The 12807-nt window shown below is 36.7% G+C and overlaps 1 protein-coding gene across 1 annotated transcript; it reads right to left on the bottom strand.

The window, feature by feature from the left end:
• Positions 1 to 3238: 3238 nt before the first annotated feature.
• On the bottom strand, positions 3239 to 8568 carry LOC119262071 (CD48 antigen-like). Its single transcript, XM_037533041.1, has 6 exons — positions 8437 to 8568; positions 7631 to 7969; positions 5079 to 5366; positions 4798 to 4920; positions 4614 to 4684; positions 3239 to 3724 (listed from the first exon to the last, which is right to left on the bottom strand). Exons 1-6 carry the CDS (start codon positions 8483 to 8485, stop codon positions 3659 to 3661), a joined length of 936 nt encoding a protein of 311 aa, XP_037388938.1. The 5' UTR covers positions 8486 to 8568; the 3' UTR covers positions 3239 to 3658.
• Positions 8569 to 12807: the final 4239 nt, after the last annotated feature.

The following is a 12807-nucleotide window of genomic DNA, read 5'->3' as shown; positions in this document are numbered from 1 at the left end:
ATTATGAGTTTCATTATTATGAATATTATTATGAGCCTATCCCAGCAGTCATCGGGCGGAAGGCAGGATACACCCTGGACAGGTCGCCAGTCCATTGCAGGACAGACAGACACAGACAGACACAGACAGTCACAAACTCATAAATCTTACAGTGATTAAAGCTCTCTACTGTATTTATAGTGGCTGTTTTGGACAAAACTGAATTTGCTTATTTTGCATATATATTGATTCTGATTAGTTTAAAGGTGGTCATCTTGTTTCCGATTTGAGCAGCCGTTTTACTTTCTCAGTGCTTGCATACTGCATAGAGAAGAAACATTAACATTATTACTTTTCTAAAATTACCCATAAGAGTGTTTGGATTTGCTAACAAATTATGGATATGAGCATTCATAAAATTCAGCATGCTGGTTTAGTTTATTTAGAGTAAAAGTTTGGGGTGTCTAGGGCTCTTTGTCAACTTATCACAAAAACTTCCTCAAGCTGAAAAATATCATAAAAGGATGAACCTGAATCAACAGTTGGTTTGTTTTCTTTCACACTTTCTTTTAATTTATTCACACGTTACCCAAGAGCCCCCACCACTTCCCTTTCACCTGTGATATGTGAAGTCATCAAATTTTTGAGTGCATTTTACAATAACATGAGCTCATAGAGTACTAGGCAACAGACGGAGACCACCATTCATTCATTTAATGTCCAAATTTGCTGTTGTTGATTTTCAGCATAAAAAAATATATTTTATATATATGTTATATATATTTATAAATTAACAGAAAATCACACAGAAGTCTTAAAAACTAAATACACTATCAATAGAGTCTCCGTTTTCTACTTATTTTCATTTGATATTCCCCTTCCTCATGCAAGTGGATTATTCCCAATAAATTATTATGTCTAATCTCCTCAGAAACATCTGAAAAATAACTTCTCGTTTTGACTGGAAATTAAATAAATGTGGGGTGATCTGACTTTTACTCTGTACTGTACCTGTACAGAATTACTGATATGATTACTGAATTGTACCACATTTCATAACAGTTTCATAACAATTTCTTTCTAATGAATAATACACCTCAACTTCAGCTGTCATTTGCTCATTCAGCCCTGGTTTATTATGAAACAGAAGAAGTGTCTGGAGAGAGATTCTCTTCTGCCCACACTGTGTTTATCCCTCATGATCCACCCTGTTTATTATAGACCTGGAGGCCTGGCTCACCCAAGGAGCTCTCCTCACAAACATATCACTGCTGTCAGAAGAAATCTCCATGTTTGTCATTTTTCAGCTTATGACATGGAAATACATCTGGTTCCACTGACTCACATTAACAGTACAGTATGGTTTTCCTCCGACAACAGCGATATACTTTATGAACTATGTGTACATACACAAACACAAACACAAACACACACATTTGCTAGTTTTCTCTCTATATACAGAATGATGTCATACCTGCTTATTTCCTGTCACCTTTTATGGTCCACACGTCGCTCTACATGCTGCTGTTGGTTGTTGTCATTGACCTTGTTGAGCACATGGACACTGCTGTAGTCAAGGCTGGATTAACTTGATCACTGTACTGTAATGATATCACACACATCACACAGTAGGTAAACAGAGCAGTGGTGAAGATAAATATGTAAAAAACAAATACACACACGACTCTCCTACAGCATATCACTGCCTAATGAAAAACAACGCACAAATCTGTGACCCCAGTTAAACAATAAGCTGGACTGTATGACTGTATGAATTAACCAACCAGTCAATATGAACGTGAAATCATCATTTACATTTGGCAGACACTCTTATCCAGAGCGACTTACAATTGGATAATTTTACACAGGTTGGTGAAGGTATTGTTAGGAGTCTTGCCCAAGGACTCTTATTGGTATAGTGTAGGGTTCTTACCCAGGCACTGTAGACTGAACCCCAGTCTACAGTGTGGAAGGCAGAGGAGTTACCCACTACACTACAAACCACCAATGTAAAATATCTGCACAAAATGGGAACAGTGCCATCTGGTGACACATTTTCAATTACCAGATTGTAGTTGTAGTAGTTATAGTGGCCATATATGTGAGCCTGTAAATACTATTGGAGAATTTAATAACTATTATTAAAAACTTACAGTGCAGCTCATAAACTTGGTGTGACTGTTTCTGATTAACTCATTTTAACAGTTTGGAAGAAGAAAACATGGAACCGGACAATCATATGTGATATTATGGATATATTGTTAAATAGATTATACAGTACCTTTTTTCGGGTGTATTAAGGAGCCTATGATGGCCACCCAGGATCTTTAGAAAGACCTGCATGGATGTCTTCAGTCCATCAGAGCAGTCAACAGGGATATTCCACTTATTGTTAGTCTGGGACAGTCTGTGGACTATGCAGCACACCAGAGGTGACTAGTTTTATTCACAAAGGGCCAGCGTGGCTGTGTGAACAAGCCTCTGTGAACAAGCTCTGTCAAGAGCATGGCCAAGGGAGCTGACCTCCCCAACGAGGTCCTAACTGATCAAAGCACAATATCTGTCACGCACCCATCATATTCAGACAAGTGTTTACCACCAACAGACTGAGAGATTAATGAAACTTTCAAACCACAATTCATAAGGTCACATACAAACATGTAAGCTGATGAATCGATCCCTGATTAGTCTGTAGGTGCTGGAAAGCCAGCTCTATTTAAAAATAAGGTTCATTACATCCTGGACCTGACAGCACATTTCCTCCAGCTCAACCATTTATCTTGTGAGAATTTGCTCTGGAACAGGAACAGCAGCAGTGGCTCTGTATCAGACTGGAACACAAAGTCCTTGTATTACTGCAAATGATGCTGACCTCCTCCTTCACTTTCTGTTAAGTAAGCTTGGTTTGGGTAATACGATTAAAATATTTAGGAATAAATAAATACATTTATCACAAAAAAGCTGAATGTAGTTCAAAGTGCTGTGCACATATGCAGTGTGGGTCTTTTTAGTATTTAAGATATATATTGATTTAATCATGAATACTAAAACAGCTCACTATAAAACATTTTGAACAGCTTGCTGTTGTGAAACTGTAAATGAATAAAATTGTTCAGGTTCATTTGCTGACTGGCACAGCAGCCAAAACCCACAATAATAACAAGCTATATGCTAAACTAAGTGAAAGAAATGAACAAAAAGTTCTGCTCCATTAACTACATCTTCCTTTTCTACTGAAATGAGCCACAGAAGGTCTGAGTGGTTCTCAATAGCGCTGTTTATTCTCATGATTTTGTCTCTGTTTTCCTGACTAGATTTAAAACTGGTGCTTACTTTCAGAAGGTTTCAAACTATTTGAAGCAGATCAATCTCTGCCCAAAGGTAAAAGTCAATAGTATAACAAAACTACAAGAGAAGACCAAGCTTAAAATCACAAACCATATATTTCTTTTTCTTATACCTTGCACGACTGTTTAATCTCATACATTCACATCATACATTTACTATCATGTACACAAAAGTCTGTACTGGTTATTACAAAATTAATAGAAATGTAATTTTTTATAACATTTGTAGCTTACTTGACATAGTATGATACAGAAACGGAGTAAATTATCTAAACATCAGGTCACTGTTACAAGATACTGAATAAAGCAGTCAACAAAAATCCTATGCAGGGTTACATCCTTATAGCTGAGTACACCACCAAAGTGCGCTCGTCCTCTGTCACTCCAACACTGCCTTTCTGCAAAACACAGCAGTATATTTTGATTTAAAACTCATGAGTTATTACTAATATTTATAATAAGACAGAAAATGTGGCTTCTAGCTGAAAAGCTTGAGTAATTAAGTTTAATACTTTTATGGAAATGACTGAGTCACTTCAATACTGCAACAGTTCAACTTGTCCACTTGTTCACAGTAGTGAAGTCATGGAACATTTGTTGGGCTCCAAAATGTCCTGATTCAGAACTGTGATAAGTAGAAACTACATCAAAGTGCTTTTGCACTCTGTTGTTCAAATGTGGTGAGAAAAGTGGTTTGTGCTCCAGTGTCCGTTAAACCACCCAGACTGGTTGCCACTTAATGCGTTTAAGGTTCTTTCACTACAACAAAATGTTTGGCTTGTATTTAAATGAACACCCTCCACACCCTCCAACACATGTGCAGACGCATTCAGAACTGTTTAATCAACAACAATTAATCTCATCATGCATTAAAACAATCCTCAAAGTGCTACAAAATAATGTAACTACAGCACACTTCCACATATGAAACAGAACACCAGTGCACTGCTCAGTTATTGTATTGGAGCATTTTGGTTTTACTGCAAATTAATGATGCATAGAAAAAGCCAAGAGCACATTATGCTAATATTGGGACACAAGATATTGCTTTTACAAATTTTCTCTATGATATCATTAAGAATAGATAAATATGCTGTGATAATTACAACATAAACAACCAATTCACAACATTCATTTAACTCATATTCCACTCCACATGAAGATACTAATGTTCAGTTTGCAATGCAATAGAACATACCTGATGCTATGCTTATAAAGTGTATATAATCACAGCACAGTGACTTCAAAATGGTTTAGCTATTGAATCTGTAATGCTTATAAACTTACCTTATGATCGTCGTCTGAATACGGAGATGTGCTTTTCACTTCAGCATAATTCAGCTTAACATACTGATAAACTGAACACAAAACACAGAATACATTACAGAAGTGCAGCAGACTGTATCACATACAAAATCATGAGTGACGAAAAGCAACTGATGTAGAAAAAACTAGAAAATGTATTTCTTGCCTTGCTGCTTTGACGTCTTTGTCCAGTACAGCACAAATAATATTGATAGAGCAGCAATCAGTCCAGCAGATTTCAGAAGAGCAGCCAGTGATTTGGGAAGTTCCTCAGCTTTCTTAATGGAGACTGTAATTATCAGGTGGATCTGCATCAGTAGAGCATCAGAGCAGCGAGTGAAGTTTGTGTAACCAACTCTGACATAAATAATTGCCTTGAAATGGCAAAAAAAAACAAAAAATACAAAAACCAAAACCCAAAATAAAAGTAATAATTTTATTACCTACCTGACTTACAGCAGATGTTTGTAATATCGAGCTGGGTTGTCTGGGTGCTAACTGGATTAGCAGCTACACAGGTGTAAGTAGAACAGTCTGGGTTGGTTTTATTCAGAGGAAGATAAAGACGTTCACTGGAATCTGAGCTGCTGATGCTGGAGATTCTCTCTTTCTCTTCATACCAGGACAAACTCACATCCTTCCCATTCTCCACAGAGCACAGAGGAGAGCACGACTCTCTGAGACGCACTGAGCGCTTTTCAGCTTGATTTCTTATGACTGGCTTTAATACTGGAGCTACAAAATACAAAATAAAACAATAAAACAGATAAGAGACATTGAAAAAGTTACATACAGCACTTGAACCACCTACAACAATAAAACTGTGCAAAAATACTATTAATTATAGTTCAAACGTCAAATCACTGACATTTGTTCGGCCTGTTTGGCTGCTAGAGAAGGTTCCATGTCTGATTTTATGCTGTAATTGTTGTTTGCCAAACTCAGGCAGGTTTCAGCGCGTCTGATATCTGCTGTGGCTCATAAACAGCACATTTGGGCTGTGTGTTAAATCTCTAGTCATTATACACGGACTTAGAACTGCCTCTGATCAACTCCTGCTGTTTATGTACGAGATCTCATCTTTCAGCTTTCAGCATAACATACTGTGTATTGTATTAGGTGATGTATAAATAACAAGTACATAGTTTTGGTAGATCTTCCATATTATTTTATAATATTTGGAAACAAAACACAAAAATGAGCCTGTATAATAAACCCTATAATAATCTATAAACCATATATACATTTTTTCTTTTGTGTTTACATTTTTACATTTGGTCTATATGTTCTTTGAATTTGCCAGTAAAAATCTTCCTCAATCATGTTTACATCTGGTCTTTTGGTCACATAGCATGACTGAGAAAAAATAGAAACATGTAGATCTGACTGTGAATAAAAGTGGAGCTAATTAATAAAAAAAACAAAACAACTGGTAACACTTTATTTTGCATTCACCGTAGATGCTCACTTGGTCTTCAAGGTTTAGGAAACCTTAAATGTTAAGAATGGTAAATCTCAATATGATGTACATGTTAAATACTGCTAAAATACGTTCTATAAACCAAGCAAAACACTTTATTCATAATAACAATAAAATAAATCCCTTTACAAATATGTTTTCATAACTGCTGCATCACATGGTTACTCTCTCTCGCCCTCTGAGTGAGGACAGGTGCGTTAAATATCTAATTCAATTTTTCATTTCTTTCAGACTTTAGCTACAGTGTGACATTACCTGAGAGAAACTTTTAACTGTTGTAATTTCCACAGACCAGCACAACCTCATGACATCATCACAATGCAACAATACTAGTAGAGGTAATTTTGCATATCAACCATGTTTTTGATAATAAACATATCCTTTTTCTGAAATTATTTCAAGCCATACATATCCAACAGACAGGCTTCCCTCTAACACAAAACTAATTATCTATTAAATGCAACTGTAAATGTAACAGAATCAAGAAAATCAAACCCTAAAACTAAATCTAATCCTAACCTGAACTTTAACACCAAGCCTAAACCTAATATTAACCCTGACACTGCTGATAATCAATTCATTTTAACCACACAGTTTGCAAACAATTTGAATAGTGTCTACAGATGATATAAGAGGGGAAAATCAAAATAAAGTATAGGAGGTAAATATTAAAACACAGAGGACAACCAGAATAAAAATTATTCAAATCTGTATCATTAGATGTTCATCCAAGATTTAACTCTGAACAAAATCTCATCACCCTAGACCCCATGTGTCAAACACAAGGTACACGGTCAACAACAGGCCCGCCACACAATCCTATCCGGCCCGAAAAAAGAATTTTCTATTAAAATTAGTTTGTTTTATAATCTGCTACATTACAGTCTACCCAGCATGCACTGCAATGTGGTGTGCTCCAACTCTCCTACCCCAATAACAGTCTATGGGACAGCAGTTACACCTCAATTCTACACACTTCTGTGCAGCTCCACACCAGCCATATCACCCAAATGCATTTCAGCTGCAGTTCCACCACCGGAAACTGAGTCCAAGTCTTAATGAACTTGCAGCAAAGTACAGATGCAAGGTCTCTAGTTCAAGCAGGTCAATAAGTAGGGTTAAAAGACCACCTGGGGACGTTTACATGTAATAAGTCAAGTTCTACTACAAGTGCCTGTATTTTACTGTTGAAGTCTTTGCATATTTTTAAATAAACAAGAGCCATAAGTTTGGGTTACAGCACAACATTAATTAAAAATAAAATAACTCTGGCCCACAGATTTGATGAGATTTTTAATTTGGCCCTTGTACTGGTTGATTGACACCCGTGCCCTAGACCAACCAGAACACGTTCTTTAGAATATTTCTTTATCATGCTAAACTTTGTTGGCAGAAGTGAACTGGTTTATGACTGATGTAGTTCACGCTGTTGGTCTTCAGGCTGAGCCCAGTTCTGCTTATTCATGTTCTGCCTTTTTCTACAGCAACTATAAAAATGGTAAATGTAATATTTACTCACCATAGACATCAACACTGAAACTCCAGACTGAGGATATTCCAGTAATGATGTGTAGTTTATAAACTCCAGAATCTTCTCTGCTGATGTTCCTGATGGTTAAAGATCCACTGGTTCTGTTCAGCTGCAGTCTGTCTCTGAATCTCTCACTGTAATAGTCTGTAATAATCTCTCCTCTAATGATCAGACTATTCACTATCTTTATATCTGTATTCTCAGATCTATAGAACCACAGTATGTGAGCATCACTCTGAACTCCAGTTAATCCAGTATGGATGGTCACAGTGTTTCCCTCCAGCTCCTGCAGTCTGACAACCTCTTCTCCAGCTGAGCACAGCAGACCTGAAACAGTGTAAGTAGATAATATTAGTCTAAAGACTCACATACAGAAGATATTTACTATCAGTTCATTTCTGAATCCACTACCTCAGATCATATCTCAGATAACGTCTAATGCCTGTATAAATGCCTTTTCTGCAACATGACAATGTAATTTTATCTACATTTAGTGCTGCCACTCCAGGCTATTCGCTGTGATCTTTTATTTAAAGTGTTCCATTGTGTAAAAAATCCAGCATTTAAGCTTTTGTTCAGTTCTGAGCTCATTTTCACTTCATATTCAAAATGTATTCAACTTTCAGCTCAGCTCTACTGTATAAACACATCAACACTCACAGTCACACTGTTTTCTATTAAACCCAGAGCAGTAACAGTAAAGACGATCTCTGTCAGTGATCAGACCGGACTGACCGCTCTGTCAGTCCAGAGCTCCTCGTTTTCCTGCAATAGTATGAGGAAAACAGACTTACAGTAAAGCAGGAGAAGCAGAGCTGGATGAATCCTGTATTCTGAGAACATCTTAACCAGCCATTCTGATCAACCAGCTTCATCTACTAACTCTTCAACTCCATCGTCAGTTTCTTCTCAGATTCATAGAAAACAAAAGAAACACGGAGCTGATGTGACAGGGGCTGGGCTAGGCTGGGCATGCCCATCATGCATTGCGGGAAAAGCCGCCGTTTTGAAATGGGTTGGAATTAAAATCATTTTAGTTTAGATGACTATTTTAACTGATAATAAACAGCCAGTATCACACAGAGGAGCTTTTACCTGCCTGTTTTGATACTAAAAGCACTGACAGTACAGCTAGAGTACAGTGAAGGGTTCTAGATAAATATCATTGGTATAAATACAGTAAGGTTCTTTATATCTTCTCTCCAGTCCCATCAGCAGAACCTGCCCTAATGTGATGAAGGACTGATCAGCTGAAGCAGGTACTGGATGGAAACTGTACATACTGGACTTCCTCCAGAGGAGATGTAGAAATGATTTAACTGTGATCAGTTCATATTTCTGATGTCATATTTCTATTTACTATTCAGATAAATCTACGCATCATTTCCTCAGACTAAGACCTCCTTATTAGGTCACAGTTCTGCCATATTTTCTGTGTAATTTTACTCTGTTGTGTTTCTCTGTTTACATTTTGCTTACATAAGCTGATCCCATGCACTCCCATACTGAGACTTCAGACCACAGCGCTGTTGGCTTCTGTGTGGTGAGCTATGGTGAGCAACAACAACAGCAACAACAACAATAACAACAACAACAATTATTATTATTATTATTGTTATAGGAAGAAAAGGAAGCTTTATTTATAGAGCGCCTGTTACAGATTCAAGCACATTTTACAACACTAATATAAAAGTAAAAGTAAAATACCAAATAATTGGTAACAGTCTGAGGAAAAACATCAAGACTGTACAAATCTGCATATAAAAAGTAAATTATAAAACCACATATACAAATAAGAAAAATCAAACAATAGAATATATTTGAAAAAATGTCTATGTTCAACCACTATTGGTTTTTCTATTCTTATAATCAAGCTTGGAACACTAGAACCACCCTCACTGGTGCTCTATAGAGCCATTATTTATTATTAAACTGCACTGAAAATAAGAGAAACACTCCCATTCACATAGGTGCAATTCCCTCGCATCCTTTTTTATAATTATGAATTATATAGTGTTTCTTTCTTTTAATATCTTTTATATGTTACATTAGCCTATATGTCTGCTTTATATATTTTTTTTTTGGTTTACACACCATTAGGATTGCTACCCAATGTCATTGTACCTTGTGCAATTACAATAAAAAATCTTGAATCATTTCACATTCTCCATTACTCTGGAAAACCATTCCACCACGCAAAGAACCGTTTAAGCATGAAATGGTTAATGATATAGAATTCCTGGTTCTGGTATTAAAGAACCGTCTTTTTAAATAGAGCATGAATGGCTGTGAGTGGCACAGCTGATTCATAGCTTGTATCTGTGGCTGCAGTTTCAGAGTTTTTCAACACATGTTCAGCCAAGCTGAGGCAGTCATTATAATTCATGCTGAAGGCATTGCCGGAATATGTTAAAAGCTCTGCATAAAGAGGAATATTAATTTAACTGTTACTTTTTCCCACAGTGTCATGAACAATGTTTTCCAATGTAGCCTAAAGTGGAATTTACAAAGCAATCAATCACAACTAAAACAATCAGAGATCACAGAAGATAATCTCTAACGTACATCTGAAATGTGTCCTAAAGAACGTCACATTCATTGTCCTGGTGTAAAAGTTTTAGATACACTGGGGCCTCATTTTAAGCTGAAACCCACCACTTCCGTTTTAATGTGCGAGTCTGGGGGGCTGCTGACTGCTGCCACTCTGGTTAGAGTGCACCAACCACAGACATATAGTACTGAACAAAAGTCACAGACCACCCTTCAGGAGATAATTCTGAGAATATTAAATATAAATTAATCCAATTGGATAAAGAAGAGTCCACATATACCTGCAGCTCTTCATTTGGGCATTCAAATGAACCATCATTATCAGTGACTTATGACGGCGCTATCATGTGATTAGGGAGACGCCTGCAACTGACCTGGAAGCAAAATATACATATATGTAAAACCTAAGTATAAACTGAACACTAGAGCAGCAGAATTTCACTGGAGTTTTTTCTCAGTGTGTTGGAGGGTTTAATGCATCCTCTCTCCATTTACCATCATCCACACATCAATACATTATCACATGCTCCTGTGATCTAATGAGCTGATGCACTGAGAACCATAATGGAAAATGTGGTTTGTTTATCCATCCATCATCACTTATTCAGTATCTGTTGTTCTTTCCACAGAGTGAGTTCAGCCGTCTGCTGTATGAAATGAACAGATGAGTGAGCTGGAAAAACAGAGAAAATGAAATGAATAACCAGCAATTAAACAAGAGCTACAGTTATAATGAGCTACGCTGGATTCTCTTGAGTGAAAATTAATGCTGTACTCATATATGTTCTTTTTAGCCGATCAAATTATTACTAATTTAGCTGTTTTTGTGGTTGATTAGATCTTAGATGAGACATATGAATATTATAGGTTATATTGAAGATAACTGCATACAGTCAGGGGAGTTTTAACCCGCTGTTCTTTGTTTTATTAGCAGGTCAGTCATGCTTCTCCACCTGTTTTATTGTTTAGTTCCTTTTTTAAACTGTTGTCAGGCATTTTATTTCTCTGTTTTGTGGTCTGACTCGTCATCAGTTTCAGGGAAACACCAGAAAGATGCAGCAGAATCAGTAATTCAGAAAAACAGAACTAAACAGAGACCACCAGAGTAGAGGTTCCCAGCTTCTCAGACAGGAAGTGTCATGTTCTGAGAGGGTGGGAGGTCTTAATGGGTAAGGGAAGTCCTTAACAGCAGCCCCCACATTCACTAAACCACCCCCACATACTACAACTGTCTATTGCATGTTTATTGTAAAAGTGTTGAAATGATAAGTTTTTAAATAAAGTTTTGAAAAAGGTTTGAGTAGTTTTTCTTTGTGTCTCAGTGAACACAGCAATCACTATTTTCACAGTGTCTTTTATGAAAAAGGGGAAAAACGTTCACCATTAATAGTCCTCTAGACGACCACACTGTTACTCACCTCCACATGATTCACTTCATAGTTAGATGATAAGAATAAACAACAAAGGGCGTCTAAACAACAACAACATACAAAAACAGCTTTGATCAAACAAGATAATGATAAGCCACTCACTGACCCTACACTGTTTACTGATGGGCCATTTTATAGTGTCTTTTTACTCTTGGGAACGCCCCCGAGCAGTTATTTCCAGTCAAATAAGATCAGATTATCTCTTTGAATAGGGAGAGAGCTACAAAACCTGAAACCGAAACACACGTTATTATTTTTTCAGAAATATATTTGAAATCAATGTCAAAAATTGCATTATGGATTGATATTTATGTGTATATACACATTATTTGAGCCAAACGTATCATGTAATTTTGGTCTGATTTGCCAGTAATTTTAGGGAGGGTTCTTCTGGCTACATCTTCACAGTGAGGGGGGCTTTCCCAGCAAGCTGATTTCATCAAAGGTGGGACTTTCCCATAAACAGATGCCATGTTAAGTGTTTTAAGTGTTTCCATTCATTCTACAGACATTGAACTGTTTCCTCTTATAATGTCTTTGGCTTTTGTTCTCTGGAAACATGTTCATTCTGGACTGTAGTCGTTTAAGTCAGCTCAACAAAGAAAACTGACTTTAGGTCTGAAACAGTAAAGCTAGAATCTGTGAAACAGGCCTAAGCTGTGAACAGGCTCAGTTTACTTCATGGTAAATGAACCGTGCTGTCAGTTTGGAATTTTCCTCCCCTTATTTTCATAGGTATGGTGTGGAGGTATGGGAACTGAATTCTGAGACCTTTAGAAATTCCCTGTTATCTGTTCATCTGCTCAGTGCACTGTAATGGTTATGACATCCAGACAAAAGTTTAGTGCTGCTTCATTTTGAAAGAACAAGTCAGAAGAAGCCAAAATAACTTAACTGGGATGTTAGTAGACTGCAATGACTTCCCCATTTCAGCTCCACAAGGAATTATAATAAAATCTTATTATTATTTATTATAAAAAAAGTCTTTGAAGACATTCCTTAAGAATATTCCTTATTTTTAACATCTACAAGATGATAAAGGTGAAAATGAAATAAAATAATATTACACATGGAATTGCAGTGACCAAAAGCGTTAAATAAGTCAAAATAACTTCTATTTTAGATTCTTCACGCTGCTTCTCCCCCTCTCTGTAAACACTTTGTGTGATGTTGTGCACATCCTGT

The sequence above is a fragment of the Pygocentrus nattereri genome, chromosome 22 (genome assembly GCF_015220715.1).
Source record: "Pygocentrus nattereri isolate fPygNat1 chromosome 22, fPygNat1.pri, whole genome shotgun sequence".
NCBI lineage: Eukaryota > Metazoa > Chordata > Actinopteri > Characiformes > Serrasalmidae > Pygocentrus > Pygocentrus nattereri.
Note: the sequence above shows the minus strand (reverse complement) of the source record. Positions and strands in the feature narration are given on the sequence as shown.

Coding starts and splice junctions, on each gene's coding strand:
- LOC119262071 (XM_037533041.1), bottom strand. CDS start 8,485: ATGTTCTCAGAATACAGGATTCATCCAGCTCTGCTTCTCCTGCTTTAC. Junction 5,367..7,630: donor TTTCAGTGTTGATGTCTATG/GTGAGTAAATAT, acceptor TGTATTTTGTAG/CTCCAGTATTAAAGCCAGTC. Junction 3,725..4,613: donor ATTCAGACGACGATCATAAG/GTAAGTTTATAA, acceptor TGTGTTTTGCAG/AAAGGCAGTGTTGGAGTGAC.